This window comes from Chiloscyllium punctatum, chromosome 27 (assembly GCF_047496795.1).
Source record: "Chiloscyllium punctatum isolate Juve2018m chromosome 27, sChiPun1.3, whole genome shotgun sequence".
NCBI lineage: Eukaryota > Metazoa > Chordata > Chondrichthyes > Orectolobiformes > Hemiscylliidae > Chiloscyllium > Chiloscyllium punctatum.
This window is the reverse complement of record NC_092765.1, coordinates 11,435,331-11,454,156: the sequence shown is the minus strand read 5'-3', so window position 1 is coordinate 11,454,156 and position 18,826 is coordinate 11,435,331. Positions and strand designations below refer to the sequence as shown.

The 18,826-nt window shown below is 41.5% G+C and overlaps 1 protein-coding gene across 3 annotated transcripts in view; it reads right to left on the bottom strand.

Annotated features, from left to right (window-relative positions):
• LOC140453416 (acid sphingomyelinase-like phosphodiesterase 3b) overlaps nucleotides 1–18,826 on the bottom strand; it is a 67,166-nt gene that overhangs the window by 39,928 nt on the left and 8,412 nt on the right. For all 3 annotated transcript variants that reach the window (XM_072548068.1, XM_072548069.1, XM_072548067.1), the window contains exons 2-3: nucleotides 13,149–13,359; nucleotides 4,484–4,581 (exon numbers count right to left, since the gene is read on the bottom strand). In XM_072548068.1, coding sequence (XP_072404169.1) covers nucleotides 4,484–4,581; nucleotides 13,149–13,306 — 256 coding nt within the window. In that variant the 5' untranslated portion in view covers nucleotides 13,307–13,359. The remainder of the gene's footprint in view (nucleotides 1–4,483; nucleotides 4,582–13,148; nucleotides 13,360–18,826) is intronic.

The following is an 18,826-nucleotide window of genomic DNA, read 5'->3' as shown; positions in this document are numbered from 1 at the left end:
GCGTGGGTTTCTTCCGGGTGTTCCGGTTTCCTCCCACAGTCCAAAAAACATGTGCAGGTTAGGTAAATTGGCCATGCTAAATTGCCCATAGTGTTAGGTGAAGGGCTAAATGTAGGGGAATGGGTCTGGGTGGGTTGCTCTTCGGAGGGTCGGTATGGACTTGTTGGACCGAAGGGTCTGTTTCCACACTAAGTAATCTAATCTAATCTAATTGTTACTTGAAAAATTAATCAGGGATAGTCAGCATAGTTTCCTTAAAGGAAGGTCATGTCTTACCCAGTTTGATGAAGTAATGGTTGGTGAGGGAAGCATAGTTGATGCTATCTGCATGGATTTAATAAGATTCTACATGGCAAACTGGTCAGAAAAGTAAAATCCCAATGTCCCATTAAGGACTCTGGCACGTTGGACTGAAATTGGCTTAGTGACAGCAAACAAAGGGAGATGATTAATTTTTTTTTTCAAAACGGAAAGTAGTGTCCAATGGTATTTATTGCTGAGTCCCTTGCTGTTTGTGGTAAATATTAGTGATTTAGACATAAATGTGAGAGACATGCTTGCGAAATTTGCAGATGACAAAAAACGTGAGTACAGTTGCTAATGAGGAAGATAGCTATCAACTCCAGAACAAAATCAATGCTTTGGTTGAGTGGATGGAAAAATGGCAAATGGAATTCAACCTGGAGAAAATGAGGTAATGAATTTGGGAAGACAAACAAAACATGGGAATATCAATAAATGTGAGGATATTGAGAGGGATAGAGGAAATGAGACACCTTAGCATGTGTGGCTGCAGGTGAAGGTGACAGGACAGGGAGAGAAGGTGGTAAAGAAAGTATATGGAGTGTTTTCCTTTGTTGAATAAAGTATAGAATACAAAGGTAATATAATGTTGAAACTGTATAAGATGCCACAGTTAGAATTTTGTGTACAGTTCTGGTCATTGCTTTACAAGAAGACATAATTGTTCTAATGAAAGTACAGAGGACTTTTACCACTATGTTGCTATGGCTTGAAAATTGCAGCTATAAGGAAAGATTGGATAGACAAGGGTTGGTTTTCTTAGAACAGAGAAGCCTGAGGAGCAACTTAATCGAGGCATAAAAATACTGGGAGGCCTAGATAGAGAATAATCAAGAAAGACTCAGTTACATTACAGGAGACATTAGGGTTATCAAAGGGTATAAATTAAAGGTGATTGGTAAAAGGAATAGAGGACACATGAGGAAAAACATTTCATCCAGAGGGAAGTAGCTGCCTGGAATTTACTACCCAGTTTGGTGGCAGAGGCAGAAACTCTCTACGCATTACAAAAAAGTACTTGAATCTGTACCTGAAGCATTGGAACTTGCAAGGCCATTGATCAGGTGCTGGGAGATGGGATTAGAATGGGCAGCTAGATTATTCTTCCACCTGGTGCAGACATAATGAAGTGAATGGTCTCTTTCTGTGCAGTAATGGGTTCTTTGGTTTATTGTTGTCTCTTTATGCTTCCCGTCTGTACTCCTTTATAAAACTTATCACCTATGTCATGCTTGCATCTCCAATTCCCTCTCCAACACTCCTCAGGTTAGTAGGTAATAAAATTCATCTCTTTTTTTAAAGAAAACTTTGCAATTAGCTTCTTCATTTTGATTTAGTTATCCAAATTTTTAATTTATATTTGACATAATTGTGGACTGAATGAAATAAAAATATTTGTTGCGATCAACTAAGGAGTTCTTTTTTTAAAATGAGTCAAATTATTCTTTCTCAGAGTTATAGTTACAGAATTATTCAGTTATAGAGCATGGAAACAGATTCTTTGGTCCAACTCCTCCATGCCAACCAGACGTTCCAATCTGATCTACTCCCCTTTGCCAGCATTTGGCCTGTATCCCTCTAAACTATTCCTATTCATGTGCCAATCCAGATGCCTTTTAAGTGTTGTAATTGTACCATCTGGTTGCCATTGTAGGGATGCAACTGCGTAATGACTTGAAATAAAAGCGGGAAAGATGTAGACCATAGACCATAAGACATTGGAGCAGAAATTAGGCCATTCAGTCCATCAAGTCTGCTCCGCCATTCAATCATGGCTGATACGTTTCTCAACCCCTTTCTCCCACTTCCTCACTGTAACCCTTGATCCCCTTGATATGCAAGAACCCATCTATCCAAGTCTTAAATATACTCAATGACCGAACATCTGCTGCCTTCTGTGGCAATGAACTCCATAGGTTCACCACTCTCTGACTGAAGAAGTTTCTCCTTATTTCTGTTCTAAAAGGTCTTCCCTTTTCTCTAAGTCTGTGCCCCTGGGTCCTAGGCTCTTCTACCAACGGAAGCATCACCCCAACATCTGTTCTGTCCAGGCCATTCAGTATTCTGTATGTTTCAATTCAAACCCCCCCCCCCCCAATTCCATTGAGTATAGTACCAGAGTCCTCAAACGTTCCTCATATGTTAAGCTTTTAAATCCTGCGACCATTCTTGTTAACGTCCTCTGAACACGATCTCAGGTCAGTACATCCTTCTTAAGATATGGGGCCCAAAACTGCACACAATATTCTAAATGTGGTCTGACCAGAGCATTATAGAGCCTCAGAAGTATATCCCTGCTTTTCTATTCAAGTCCTCTCAAAATAAATGCCATCATTGCATTTGCCTTCCTTTCTAACTGACTCATCCTGCAAGTTTACCTTGACAGAATCCTGGACTAGAACTCCCAAGTCTCTTTGCACTTCAGACTTCTGAATTTTCTTCCCATTTGGAAAATAAGTCCATCCCACTACTCTTCCTACCAAAGTGCATGACGTCACTTTCCCATGTAATCCATCTGCCACTTCCTTGTCCACTCTCCTAAGCTGTCGAAATCCTTCTGCTACCTCCCCACCTCCTCAAATCTACCTGTCCCTCTACCTATCTTTGTATCATCTGCAAACTTAGCCAGTATGCCTGCAGTCCCTTCATCTAGATTGTTAATGTGTAAAGTGAAAAGTTGTGGTTCCAACACGGAGCCTTGCAGAAGACCACTTGTCACCGGCTGCTATCCTGAGAAGGAGCCTTTTATCGCCACTCTCTGTTTTCTGCCAGAGAGCCAGCTTCTTTCCATGCTAGCCTGTAACGCCATGGGTTCTTATTTTACTCAGTAGCCTCCTGTGTGGCACCTTGTCAAAGTCCAGGTTGATAACAGGCTATCCTTGGTCTAACCTGCTCATTACTTCCTCAAAGAATTCTAGAAGATTTGTCAGTCATGACCTCCCTTTGATGAAACCATGCTGACTTAGCCTTATTTTACCATACACTTCCCCAAATATTTAGAAATCTCATCCTTTACAATGGATTCCAGGATCTTACCCATGACCAAGGTTAGGCTAATTGATCTGTAATTTTCCCTTTGCCTTAGTCCCTTGTTAAACAGGGGTGTCATGTTCGCAATTTTGCAGTCATCTGAGACCCTTCCTGATTCTAGCAATTCCTGAAAGATCACCACTAAGGCCTCCACTATCTCTTCAGCTATCTCCTTTTGAACTCTGGGGTTTAGCCCATCTGGTCAAGGTGATTTATCCACCTTCAGGCCATTCATTTTTTCTAGCACTTTCTCCTTGGTGATGGCCACCATACTCAGCTCTTCCCCTTCAATCTGTTAAATCTTTGGGATCTTACTTGTGCCTTACATCGTGAAGACTGAGGTGAAGTAATTATTCAGTTCCTGAGCCACTTCCTTGTTCCCCATAATTATCTCTCTCGCGTCTTTTTCCAGCTACCCAATGACCACATTTGCCTCTCTTTTGCATTTTATATATCTAAAGAAACTCTTATAGTCTTCTTTTATATTACTGGCTAGCTTACCCTGATATTTAATCTTCTCCCTCCTTGTTTCTTTTTTTGTTGCCTTCTGTTGGTCTTTGTAAGCTTCCCAATCCTTTGGTTTCCCATTGTCCTTTGCCACATTATATGCTTTCTCTTTTGCTTTCATGTTATCCCTTACTTCCCTAGTCAGCCATGGTTGCCTGATCCTTGCTGTACCATGCTTCTCTTTCCTCGGGATGAATCTCTGCTGGATCTCCTGAACTACTCCCAGAAACTCCTGCCATTGCTGTTCTATTGTCTTTCCTGCTAGGCTCCTCTCCCAATCAATTCTACCAAGCTCTTCCCTCATGCCTCTGTAGTTGCCTTTATTTAGCTGTAATACCGTTACCTCTGATTCTATTTTCTACTTCTCAAACTGCAGAGTAAATTCAGTCAAATTATGATCACTGCCCTCCTACGAGTTGCACACTTTAAGCTCCCTTATCAAGTCTGCCTCATTGCACTCCACTAAATCTAGTATTGCCAGTTGATATGGGGCTACTGCTGCAGGCCCTCAGAACCCGCTCTCGCTGCCGCCACAGGTGAGTAGTTATTCTGGTTGGTGATTTAGTATTTTTCAGGTTCGTGTGTTTTGGACATTTATAATTAGTGTTCATTCTGCTAATATGAATTTATAGTTGTCACATACCTGGAAAGACTGCTTGAATCAACTTGGTTAACTTGCTTATTATCCGCAGGACTACATCCTCACCAAGTTTCTCATCAGCAACATGAGGAGTGTCATCACTGTATGTTATATGAAGAACAAAGGAATGAATTTCTTGAACTGCAAGCACACATTTCTTTGATTTGTGCAAGGAATTATAATTACAACAACAGGTGAGCTTAATCTCCTACTGCTCAACAACATTGCCGGTGGAAGTTTTGAGCAAGCTCATGATGTACTCTGAGATTGAAAGTGGAAGAGGTAGAAATTTGCTACAATAGCCCCTTCACAAAATTCTAAGAAATCACAGGCACTATCGTAAGGCACTCATGACTCCTTGCAAAATAAGCCTGAGTAGAACTGGAAAGCAACAACGTGTACATTGAACTCGATTAGACAAAGTAGTCTGTGTCATTCATATTATTATTATTAAATATTACATAATTAAATATTATTCATATTATTAAAAAGAATATAAAGATAGTGGAGAGGATGCAATAAACAAGAGATAAGATTATACTTACAGCTGTATAGGGTGGAATTCTTCAGTGTTGAGCCAGAATATTAGGTATATTCAAGGCTGAGATGGAGATTTTTAATCAGTAAAGGAATCAAGGGTTATGGGGAAAATACAGTAAAGTTGAAGATTATCAAATCAGCCATGATCTCATTGAATGGTGGAGCAGACTCAATGGGCTGAATGGCCTGCTTGTGCTTGTATGTCTTATAGTCTTATCACAAGTGATTAAAATCATAAAGTGGTTTGATAAAGAAGATCAAAAATACGTTTAAAAAAACCAAAAAATAATGAAAGCCTGTAGCATCTGAAGCAAAACAAAACTAACATTTGAAGTCTGTGATATTTCAAGAGAAATGGAAATAGAAATGCAAGTATTTTTGTATTTCCAACTCACAACTGCTGAGGGCGGTTGAAGACTCTAATATCAAACATTTTAGGAGAAGCAATGAGCGTACAATTGTGAAATAATTTTGACGAATATGCCGATAGGATGAGATGGAGAGAGCAGAGGTGGTTTGACTGGAGCAGGGAAAATTATGATGTAAATATGCTTTTCTACTGTAGATAATGTAATTCCCGCCACAGCTACAATTTAAAAGGGATGTATGACTCTGTAAAACAGCCCAATGAAATAGGAATTCTGTCATGTATTGATGACCACAAGAGCTTTCAGAAAAATATTTAGCGCTTTGTTGATTATTGGAGCCATCACTTTAAACTCCAGTTGATTAATGGAACAGAGTGTAGTAGATGAATCTAAGGTAATTGATAGATGAATAGATTCTGCATTCAGAACATGATACAACCCAACAAAAGAACAGATTATTGGGTACAACAATATAAAAAGGAATAAACAGGTTAAATAAACACTCTTTTAAAAAAAACAAAATGCGTTCCAACAGGTGACAGGAGCCTTTAAAACATTACATTCTGAGTGTTGAGGCAAGACTTTTCACGTTCATGCATTCCATTCAAGTACTATTAATACACTCTTGAGCAAAGTCTTCCTGCAAATGTTGACATATTCCCACTGAGTTCCCCTGTTAGATTGTTCATACTAACATTTGCAGTAATCATTTCTTATTAAACAACATCTACCAGGAAATACAGAAATCTGAAGTGATCAGTGGCCTCCTGATATATCCTCATTGTCTTGCTTGGGTACAGAGATCAATGAAGCATAACATTCAATTTTTGAGGTGGAGAAAACCAGGAGAGATACCATTCATATTTCCTTCTGACTGGCTTGTCGGTGAAACCACATGGTTTCTGCAGCAGTGGATCCAGCAGCATCTGGTTAACGGTTCCCTCAACTAAATTTCACCCTACTTTTGCCACCCATGTTCAAAAACCTATGCTTTAATATTGTACCTAATCATCCTCATGTCATTAGCTGCATCAGCTGTTTAAAGAAAGTCCTGGCAGACAATTGGAGACATAATAATTTCCACAGTTACAATACACTTTACAGAAAGGCACTTGTTATAAGTACAGAAAGCTTTTCCACTAAAGTTTCGATCACCCACTCATCTAGAAGATAGAACATCGAACAGTACAGCACAGTACAGGCCCTTCAACCCTCAATGTTGTTCTGGCCTTCTATCCTACTCTAAGATCAGACTAACCTACATACCCTTCATTGTACTATCTTCCATGTGCCTATCCAAGAGTCAATGTCCCTATGTATCTGATACTATTACCACTCTAGCAGTGCATTACACGCACCCACCACTCTCTGTGTAAAGAACCTACATCTGACATTTCCCCTAAATCTTCCTCCAATCACCTTAAAATTATGCCCCCTCATGATAGATATTTCCACCATGGGAAAAAGTCTCTATCAATCCACTCTATGTATGCCTCTCAACAATGTGTACACCTCTATTAAGTCACCTCTCATCCTTCATCGCTCCAGTGAGAAAAGTCCTAGCTCCCTCAACCTTTCTTCATAAGACATGACCTCCAGTCCAGGCAGAATCCTGGTAAATCTCTTCTGCACCCGCTCTAAAGCTTCCATCTCTTTCTTATAATGAGGTGACCAGAACTGAACACATTATTCCAAGTGGGTTCTAACCAGGGCTTTACAGAGTTGCAGCATAACCTAGCAGCTCTTAAACTCAAAACCCTGCTAATGAAAGCCAACACACCATTTGTCTTCTTAACAACCCTATCAACTTGATTGGCAACTTTGAGGGATCTATGGACATGGATCCCAAGATCCCTCTGTTTCTCCACAATGCCAAGAATCCTGATTTTAATCCTGTATTCTGCATTCAAATTCCACCTTCCAAAGTGAATCACTTCACACTTTTCCAGGTTAAACTCCATCTGCCACTTCTCAGCCCAGTTCTGCATCCAGTCAATGTCCCGTTGCAATCTACAACAGCTCTCCACACTATCCATAACTCCACCAACGTTTGTGTCATCGGCAAATTTACTAACCCACCTTTCCACTTCCTCATCCAAGTCATGTATAAAAATTACAAAGAGCAGAGGTCCCAGAACCAATAGGTCCCAGAACCAATCCCTGCAGAACACCACTGGTCACTGAACTCCAGGTTGAATAATTTCCATCTACCACCATCCTCTGTCCTCTATGAGCCAGCCAATTCCATATCCAGATAGCCAGATTTCCCTGTATCCCATGCCTCCTTACTTTCTGAATGAACCTATCATGAGAAACCTTACCAAATGCCTTGCTAAAATCCATGTACATCACATCAACTGCTCTATCTTCACCAACGTGTTTTGTGACATCCTCAAAGAATTCAGTAAGGTCTGTGAGGCATGATCTGCCCTACTCAAAGCCATGCTGACTATCTCTAATCAAACTATGGTTTTCCAAGTAATCATAAATCCTGTTTCTCAGAATACTCTCCAATACTTTGCCCACCACTGACTTAAGACTGACTGGTCTGTAATTCCCAGGATTATCCCTATTCCCTTTCTTGAACAAAGGAATAACATTTGCCACCCTCCAATCATCTGGCACTACACCAGAGGATAGTGAGGATGCAAAGGCGCAGCATCTCTCCCCTTGCTTCCTGCAGTAATCGAGGGTATATCCCGTCTGGGAGAAAGTGAGGATTGCAGATGCTGGAGATCAGAGTCAAAAGTTGCGGCATGGGAAAAGCACAGCCAGTCAGGCAGCATCCAAGGAGCAGGACTGTCAACATTTCAAGCATAAGCTCTTCATCAGGAGTGTGTGGGGAAGGGGGCTGAGAGATAAATGGAAGGGGATGGGGCTGTGGAGAAGGTAGCTAGTAATGCGATAGGTGAATGAAGGTAGAGGGTGATGGTGATAGGTCGGAGTGGAGGTTGGAGCAGATAGGTGGGAAGCAAGATGGACAGGTAGGAAAGTTCAAGGGGGTGGTGCTGAGTTAGAGGGTTGGATTTAGCATAAGGTAGGGGGAGGGAAGCTGAGGAAACTGGTGAAAGTGACACTGAATCTGTGTGGTTGGAGAGTCCCAAGGTGGATATGATGTGCTCACCTAAGTGTAGAATACCTTAGGGTTTTTCTTAATCCTACCCACTAAAACTTTTTCATGCCCCCTTCTAGCTCTCCTAGGTCCATTCTTCATTTCCTTCCTGGCTACCTTGTAATCCTCTAAAGCCCTGCCTGATCCTTACCTTCTCAACCTTAAGTAAGCTTCCTTCTTCCTCTTCACAAGGTGTTCCACATCCCTTGTCACCCAAAGTTCTCTCAACCTATGATCTCTTCTTTGCCTCTGTGGGACAAATCTGTCCAGCACTATCAGCAAGTGATTCTGAAACAACCTCCACATTTCTGTCATGCATTTCCCTGAGAAAACCTGCTCCCAATTTAGGTGCCCCAGTTCCTGCCTAATTGCATTGTAATTCCCCCACCACCAATTAAATAATTTCTCATACCATCTGCCCCAATCCCTCTCCATGAGTATAGTAGAGATCAGAGAGTTGTGATCAGTACCACTGAAATGCTCTCCCACCAAGAGATCTGAGATCTGGCATGGTTCGTTGTCAAGCACCAAATCCAATATGGCCTCCCCTGTAGTTAACCTATCTACATATTGAGTCAGAAACACCTGACAAAAACTGCTCCATCCTAACTATTTGAACTAAGTTCTAATCAATATTAGGGAAGATAAAGTTACCCATTACAACAGTCCTGTTACTTCCGCACCATTTCAAAATCTGCCTCCCAGTCTGTTCCTCCGGGGCGGGGGGGGCGGGAGGTATGGGGCAGTGGGTGCTGTGCATAACTCCCTATAAAGTGACTGCTCCTTTCCTGTTTCTGACTTCCCCCATACTGACTCTGTACATAAATCCTCATCGATGACCTCCCTTTCTGCAGGTGTGATAGTATTCCTGATTAGTAATGCCATTCCTCCACCTTTTTTACCTCCCCCTACATTGCTTTTGAAACATCTGAACCCTGGAACATCCAACAACCATTCATGCCCCTGTGATATCCATGTCTCCATAATGGCCACAACATCATAGTTCTAAGTACTGATACATGCTCTTGAGTTCGTCACCCTTATTCCTGATACTTCTTGTGTGAAAATAGACACACTTCTACTGACTGCACCTTTCTAAGTGCCTATCCATCCTGACAGACTCTCTGCATGCTGTCTCGGGCTGTTCACTACCTATTCAGATCTGTAACTCAGGTTCCCACCCCCTGTCAATCTTGTTTAAACCCTCCTTAAGAGCTCTTGCAAGCCACCCACCAGGATATTGGAGCCCCTCCCGTTCAGGTGCAACCCATCCTTCTTGTACAGGTCCCACCTTCCCCAGAAGGTATTCCAAGGATCCACATATCTGAAGCCCTCCCTCCTACCCCAGCCCTGCAGCCACGTGTTCATCTGCACTCGCTCTCTATTCCCAGCGGCACTAGCTTCCAGCACCGACACCAATCCTGAGATTACTACTCCGCTCGTCCTGACTTCTAGATTCCAACCGAACTCTCTATATTCTCTTTTCAGGTCCTCCTCCCTTTCCTTACCTATGTCACTGGGATCAATGTGTGCCATGACTTTTGGCTGCAGTGCCTCCCCTTATGAATCCTGTGGACTTAGTCTGAGACATCCCTGACCCTGACACCCAGGAAGCAACATAGCATCCGGGAGTCTCACTCATGACCATAGAATTGTCTGTCTGTTCCTTACATAATTGAATGTCCTATTACTAGCACTCTCCTATTCTCCCCTCTTTCCTTCTGAACCACAGAGACAGGCTCAATGCCAAAATCCTGGCTGCTGTGGCTTTCTCCTGGTAGGCTGCTCGCCCAACAATACTCAAAATGGTATACAGTAGTTGCCTCTTAACCACAGGGGATACATTCCAGGACCTACCGCGGAAGTCAAAAACTGCGATAGAAGCTAACCCATTCATTTAAATGGGAAATTTACCTTCCCGGTAGCCCCCGGTCCATGTTTCTGGAATGTTCCATGTAATATGCTTGGGCTGTGGTAAACCGCAGGTAACTGAAACTGCGGAAATCAATTCCGTTGATACGGCCGTCACTCTGTACTTATTATTGAGGGAAACAGCCCTAGGAGTCCCTGTACTTCTGCATATTTCCTTTCCCTCTCCTGACAGTCACCCAGCTACCTTTATCCCATAAATTAGGTGTGACTACCTCTCTATAACTCCTCTCTATCACCCCCTCAGCCTCCCGAATGATCCAAAGTTCATCCAGCTCTAGCGCCAGTTCCCTAATGCAGTCTGTGAGGAGCTGGATTTAGGCGCACTTCTCCCAGGTGAAGTCAGCAGGAACACAGTGGTGACTCTTAACTCCCACATCCTGCAAGAGGAGAATGCAACTGCCCAAGCTTCCATCCCTTCTGCTCTAAAGAGATCGATTACATGAAACAAAGGCCTTATCTTATCTACTTATGTTGTAGGATACTTCCAAGGCATTCTTCACTACCTTCTTTACACAGTTATTTATCATGTACATTGACAGTGAGTGTTTCCAAAACCTATTCAATTATGGAAGCATCAGCCTACCCAAATTTAACCCTTTAAGGCTTTTCCAATAAGGGAAGGCTGATGGATGACCATGTTGTCCACATCTTCAGTTACCTTGGTCTGAAAATCTACAATTCCTTCTTTGCATCTCTCCCCTCCCTTTCCTCCTTTGAGATGCTCCATGAAACCTACCTCTTTGACTAAGAGTTGGGCAGTCTGTCCTAACAGTGTCTCCTGTAGCATGGTGTCAGATTCTGCTTCAAAAAATTGATGTGAAGCACATTGGAACATTTCATTACATTAAACAACACCAGTAAAATACACATAGTTGTAGTTGCAACACAATCTTGGGATTTGAGATATCTTGTTCATGGTCTATGAAAAACCTTCTATTTCAATAAAATATTTCAGTACAATTAATTTGATGTTTTTGATCAAAATATTATTTACTAAAGACATTGGAATGGGATAGAGAAAGATTACCAACATAAACATTTTAAAAACATTTTCATTGTAAAAAATGTTTTAGTGAAAGAAATTTTCAAAATAAATTATATAATAAAATAACTCCTTTTAACTGACAACATTATATAAGTTCAAGGGTTACAGGGAGAAAACAGGAGAATGGGGATTCGAACCGTATCAGCCATGATTAAATGGTGGAGCAGACTTGATGGGCTGAATTTCTGCTCCAATGTCTTATGGCCTCAGCTACTACCTGGATAAGCTCATTGAGCTATTTGGAATGTTTTTACCAATTTAAGCTCTTTCAAGCCTGTTATTGCTCAACCGAAGCATTCCCATCCAGCCCCGTCTTCCTTGCTGACATGTGGCAGTGATTAAAGTGAAGTAGTCCAGCTGGTAAGGGAGTGAGAAAACTGAGCTCAGTGATTCACTGTAGGTCTCTTTAAGCACAGTAGCAAGTGAATTACAGAGAATCTCATTTCTTCAGGACTTGAGTTTTAAGTGATCTTAGTCAGTACATCAATAATTTGAGAGGTCAGGATGAAATCCTTTAAACTCGACGTAATCGACCTTCTTTGCTGCATTGACCTTGCAAGTACCTTGTAATGTGTAGCCTACCCTGGCCTGGAAAAATGTGTGGCATGTTTTACACAAAAACATTAATAAGAAAGTAATACAAGAATTTTTTCAGCAATGTTATAAACATTTGATCCATCAACTACAGTCCCTTCATGATAGAAGAGAGGGATATTTACCCAGTTCAGGAGTCTCGAACCAGGGGCCATTATCTCTGAATAAGGGGACAGCTGTAGGATAGAGGCGAAGTGAAATTTCAGAGGATGGTAAACCTTTAAACTAGGGAGCTATAGACACTCAGTCATTGGGAATGCTGAAGATGGAGATGGATTAAGAGATAATGTGGGAACTAAAGGAGAAGATGAGACAGATGGTGCTGAGTGGTTTACATCTGCCCCAATTCTGATGATCTTTATTTGCTGGGAAAATATATCATGGGTTAAAGAAACCCTAACCATGTCTTCTGAAACAATCAAAGAGCTAACATGAATGTTAATTGTTTATCAAAGTCTGATAGTCTAGTTAACTGTTTTTTACTATGGGTACTTTCTGTCCCTTTCATGTCTCTCCTTTATGACTGTGAATCTGTGATTCTCTATCTCTCTATACATCTATGATTCTCTCTGTCTTTCAGTCCTTGTATGTATCTGTGATCTCTGTGACTGTGCATCTGAAGCTCGCTCTCTCTGTCTCAGTCCATGTACAGATGTGATCTCTCTCTCTCTCTCTCTCCCTCTCTCTCTCTCCATATGTATCTGTGATTCTGTGGAATGAATTTCCTGAGAAAATGGTGGATATGGGTACAATTGCAATGTTTAAGACATTTGAATAGATACATGAATAGGAAAGGTTTGGAGGAATATGGGCCAGGAACAGGTAGGTGGGACTAGTTCAGTTGGGGAATATGTTCGGCACGGAATGGTTGGACCGAAGGATCTGTTTCCGTGCTGTATGACTATGTTTATTACTGATCATGTGACCCATAGCTGGCATTATCATGATAGAAACTTAAACTATTCTTCTCCCTATACAAAACAGCAACCTTTGGTCCCTATTAGGACAATCTTAATTGGTTTATTTTGCAATCTATTTGCTATCTTTTGATTTTCACTGCAAGTTCCAAACACTTACCCAGTCCAAAGAATGAAGTCTGGCTTAGGGTGAAAGGTTTTCATTTTATGAAGTGTCAGATTGATGAGGTCCCAATTGGAGTCACATAGGTAGCTGCCCCACTTCCCTGGGTTTAGTACAGGTTTCGAAGATGAAGGACACACAGTGTTTGGGTTCATTGTCACTTTATAATCAGGGTCCCAGTGAAGATCTGTGATGTGCCAAAAGTGACCTGGCAAAAACAAACATTTAGATATTTTTAATTAATCTGTTCAGATATGTTATGACACCCCTGTTCAGACATGTTATGACACCAGTCTAAGGCAGGTGGTACTAGCCCACACCATCTGCACCAAACATTGGAATACCACCACCGTGCCTTAAGACCCAAAGACAAACAATTCCACCAGATTAAAATGCACTTTATGCTTTCTCATCCCATGGTCTATGCAGCAGCTACAAAACAGACCTAATCTACACATTTTGTCACAGTTTGCATATTTAAACATTTTCCAATTAAAGTGAAACTAATGTCATCTTTAAAAGGCGGAGAAGTTCTTTTAACCAAATCCTTTTCAATTCCTGATCCATGGGACTTTCTGAGGAGTGGCAACCTCTTGCAGAGTGGGGCCGGGTCTGGACTGACCTGGCTAGTGGGGTGCAATCTCACAGATCAGTTGAGTTAGTTGTGGCAGTGGGTGGTGGGTTGCTGTGAGTTTTGGGAGGGCTGGGGGGTAGGGGTCAGATTCTATAGGAGGCAGGGCAGTCGGGACAAGTCCGGCCTTGTTCATGATTGTCTTAAAAGAAAGCCCTCCTAGTTTTAACTTTAGCCTTCAGTCTAATATCCCCCAGAAGAGGAAACATTCTCCTGCTATCCACTCTATTGAGTCCCTTTAGGATCTTTTATGTTTTAGTAAGATCATCTCTCTTTCTTCTAATCGCCAATGAATATAGGCACAAACAGTTCACCTTTCTTCATAAAATAAGCCCCTCATTCCAGAAAGGAGTTGAGTGAACCTTCTCTTAACTACTTCTAACACAATTACATAATTTTACAAATAAGGAGACCAAAACTATACAAAATATCCTCCAGATGGGATCTGACTAAGATCTTATACTGCTGAAGTAAGACTTCCCTATTATATTCCAATTTCCTTGTAATAAACACCAACTATTTCTCTTCCTGATCACTTGCTGTACCTGTATGCTAATGATTGTATTAGGTAAGGTTCTGAAAAAATTAATGTGGGAGACTGTGTTAGACTCCACCCAATATGATGATGTGATAGTCTGGGGTGGGAAAATGGGGATAATAGCTTTGGGCATTAAAGGGGACAAAGGTGTCACCTGTCTCCCAATAGTCTTAGCAACAATGTCTAGCTAGCAAATGTAACTTGGGCATAGTATGCTCACGCCAGCCCAGAGTCAGTACCCTCAATGGTGGAGATTCCAAATCCCCTGCTTATACTGGTTGGCCAGGGCATCCTGATTGACCCAGGTTAATAATGCCAATCAAGGATCTCGTAGTCAATGAGATCCACCTGGTTCCAAATACCACAGACTCACACATAGTTATCTCTCCAGTATTGTAAACTGAATAGGCACTCAGAAACAGTCAAGGAAAGAGGAATGGTAGTAGCATCCTTCTCCCCATAAGTACCAGACTCAAGTTTTGTCGTCCATGTACCACAATGTTGCACTTTACCTCTGTCCTGCTGTTGGCAGATAGCTCCCTGGTATGTCAGTACCTTCCCTCTATGTGTGACCCTGAAGGTACATCAAAGGTGACACTTGAAATGAAAATCCTAATCTAGCTCTTGAATGAGATGACAACAAGCTTGTCAATGGCCTTAAGGGGCCGTTTATTAAGTTTCAGTGAGTTGCTTCTGTCACCACTTTCCAAATTTTGAGTAGTTAATCTTGCTTTAGGAAACCTGTTTGTCAAGCTACGAAATGTGTTTCAGAGATTGCCTGCCTTTTGAAATAATCCAAAATTCCACCCAGGACAAGACTTAACACAACATTAAAGCTCTCTGGCAGTAGCTGATTTGCTCAAATGTGAATAATGATGACCTTTGAACTTGCAATACGGTAACTCAATTATGTGCGTATGTATGTGGGTATACTTGCAATTATAAATCAAGGCATTTAATGTAAAAGCAAAAATATAATGGTAAATATATATTGCTCACTGTTCTGGCCTCAGTCACAATAGCAACTTAGTTTCATACAACATCATTCATGAAGCTTAAACAGAGGCTGATCATTGTACCATGATCAAACAGACAGTTCAGTAGTTAACCACGCACATGACATTTTCATCTCCAATTGAATTAAGTAATATAAAACTAATCAGACCGTACCTCCTTGGCTGAAAATGATCCCACAGTTAGTAACAAAGAGAAGAAAGCCCAGAAGTATCATTGTTACTAGAGCAGTGTGTGCACTGTTACTAATCACTCAATTGAATTAATGGCCAAAGTTCCAGAGTTTAAAGTTTTATTATGGCCTAAATGAAAGAACTTTGAATGATAACCAAACTCCTGTTCCAAAAGTCAGATATACCTTGTTAAACCTCATTTCCCTTCACATTTCTCCTTATGCCAGCAGAAATTAATCTAGCTTGTTGCCCAGGTTGTTTTCCACTGATTACATGCTGCATTGCCACTCAAAGCTTTACTGCTAGAGCACAACTGTAGCTCGGTGGTCACAGACTTGCTTCTTTAAAAGAAAGTTATAAGTTCAAATCCCAGCCCTGACAGTTAAGCACAAAGGGTGATGCTCCATGTAGTACTGACAGAAGTGCCATAGTTCAGGTGAGGTGTTAAATCAAAACTCCATCTGTGTGCTAGGATAGGTCTAAAATACCCCATGGAATAATTTTGAAGTGAAGCATAGGACTTATCCCTAGTGCCCTGATCAAATCAAATCTTCAACAATGTCATGGACAGAGATTATCAGGTCATTTCACTTTGCCATATTTCTTACCCAACCAGTTGCGATGGAAAGGTAGTCCACTACAAGTAGAGCAGTTCTGTGAAATATTGCTCCGCAAAGACCTTGATGTCTTTGAACACAAATATTGAAAATGTCACTTATTCAAGTTTTTAAATTGAGATGTATTTTGTAAAAGCAAAGAGATAGTGGTTGAAATTTAGAAAACATTGATCAACAACAACAGAAACATATACTAATGTAGCACTCTATAATGTAACTAAATGTCCCAAGGTGTCTCACAGATTGTGAAATGGAATATGATACTGAGCCACGAAAGGAGATTATAGCTCAAGGAGAGAGCTTGGTCAAGGAGAGAGGAACCGGAGGTACATTCTGCATAATTCTATGCAACACACTTCTGAAAAAAAATTAAACTGTCGTGAAAAAAATAAACAGCAATCAGGGAAGAGGGATATCAGTTCTGAGGAATTATTTGAAAAGTTGGATCTATTTTTCTCAGACCATTGGAGATTTTCAAGAGGTTTTGAGTTTATAGAAAAGAATCTCCCTTTCTAGGGGGAAACAAGGAAACATTCCCTTTTTGAGTTCTGAAATCTGGAATGCTCAACTGGAAAAGGTGACAGGAACAGGTCAGAAGTGGGGATGTATGCCAATGATTGCACAATGTTCAGCACCATGTGCACCTTCTCAGATACTGAAATAGTCCATGTTCAAATGCAATAGCATCTGGACAATATCCAGGCTTGGACTGACAAGTGCAAATAACATTTGTGCTATAAAAATGCCAGCACCATCTCTAATAAGAGACAATCTAACCACTGTCTGTTCATATTCAGTGGTGCTACCATTATTGATTCCCGCACTACCAACATCTTTGCGGCTACTGTGGGATCGTGATCAAAGAACGAACAAAATCAGTGAATGGCGAAAATAGCCTCCTTTATTCAGCAACTGCAACAGCACAAGTTTGAGGCAGCAATAGAATCCCTAAATACAGTTCTTACATATATTAAAATTCGATTACTATGGTGTTACACTGTTTTATATATAGCACACAAAGATTTGAAGGGCTTCTGTCCAGGGAGACTCAAAACAGGTCAAAATACGTACTAAGTGCTGGCTGCTACTTCTGATGAGATTAAGAGTGTCTGTTTGGTCTGCTTGCATAATTAAAAGGTCATGATTTGGAGGAGCTGGTATTGGACTGGGGTGGACAAAGTTAAAAATAACATAACACCAGGTTATTGTCAAACAGGTTTATTTGGAAGCACTAGCTTTCGGAGTGTTGCTCCTTCATCAGATGGTTGTGAAGCAGGCCCATAAGACACAGAATTTATAGCAAAAGATTACAGTGTCATGTATATATGTGTGTGTATATATAAATTCTATGTTCTGCTTCACAACCACCTGATGAAGAAGCAGCACTTCGAAAGCTAGTGCTTCCAAATAAATCAGGAGTGTTACCTCTCAGTCAGGGAACACTTCAGCGGTCTGGGACATTCGGCCTCGGACCTTCGGGTGACCATCCTCTAAGGCAGACTTCAGGACAGGCAACAATGCAAAGTGGTTAGGCAGAGGCTGATAGCCAAGTTCGGTGACCATGAGGATGGACTCAAACGGGACCTTGAGTTCATGTCACACTACAGGTGACCCCAATGCTCACACACGTGCACACACATACACACTCCTACAGACCCATACACTCTTAAAAGTTTGTGAGAAGATTTGTAGCTTGGGTGCTCATTGTTGTGGTTCTGTTCGCCGAGCTGGGAATTTGTGTTGCAGACATTTCATCCCCTGTCTAGGTGACATCCTCAGTGCTTGGGAGCCTCCTGTGAAGCGCTTCTGTGATGTTTCCTCCAGCATTTATAGTGATTTGTATCTGCCGCTTCCGGTTGTCAGTTCCAGCTGTCCGCTGCAGTGACCGGTATATTGGGTCCAGGTCGATGTGCTTATTGATTGAATCTGTGGATGAATGCCATGCCTCTAGGAATTCCCTGGCTGTTCTCTGTTTGGCTTGTCCTATAATCGTAGTGTTGCCCCAGTTGAACTCATGTTGCTTGTCATCTGAGTGTGTGGCTACTAAGGATAGCTGGTCGTTTTTACGAAAGCAACCACCCCAACACACAAAAGAAGTTGCATCAAGACACTGTTCAAAAGGGCCACAACACACTGCAGCACAGCAGAACTGCAAAAAGAGGAAGAAGAACACCTATACAATGTACTCGCCAAAAACGGATACCCCCGCAATTTCATCAACAGATGCCTAAGGGAAAGACAACGGAATGAGGACATGCCACAATCCAAAGGACTAGCCACACTACCATACATCAAAAACATTTCTGAACTGACAGCCAGACTACTGCGACTACTAAGACTCATAACAGCACACAAACCAACAGCCACTCTAAGACAACAACTCACCAGGACGAAGGACCCAATACCCAACATGAGCAAAACCAATGTAGTGTACAAAATCCCATGCAAGGACTGCACAAAACACTACAAAGGACAAACAGGAAGACAGCTAATGATCCGCATCCATGAACACCAGCTAGCCACGAAACGACATGACCAGCTTTCCTTAGTAGCCACACACTCAGATGACAAGCAACAATTAAACCAGATGAGCTGGTTTAATTTGTTTTTTTTAGCAGTCTGGCTGTTCACTGAAAGTAGTCATATAGAACATAGAACATTACAGCGCAGTACAGGCCCTTCGGCCCTCGATGTTGCACCGA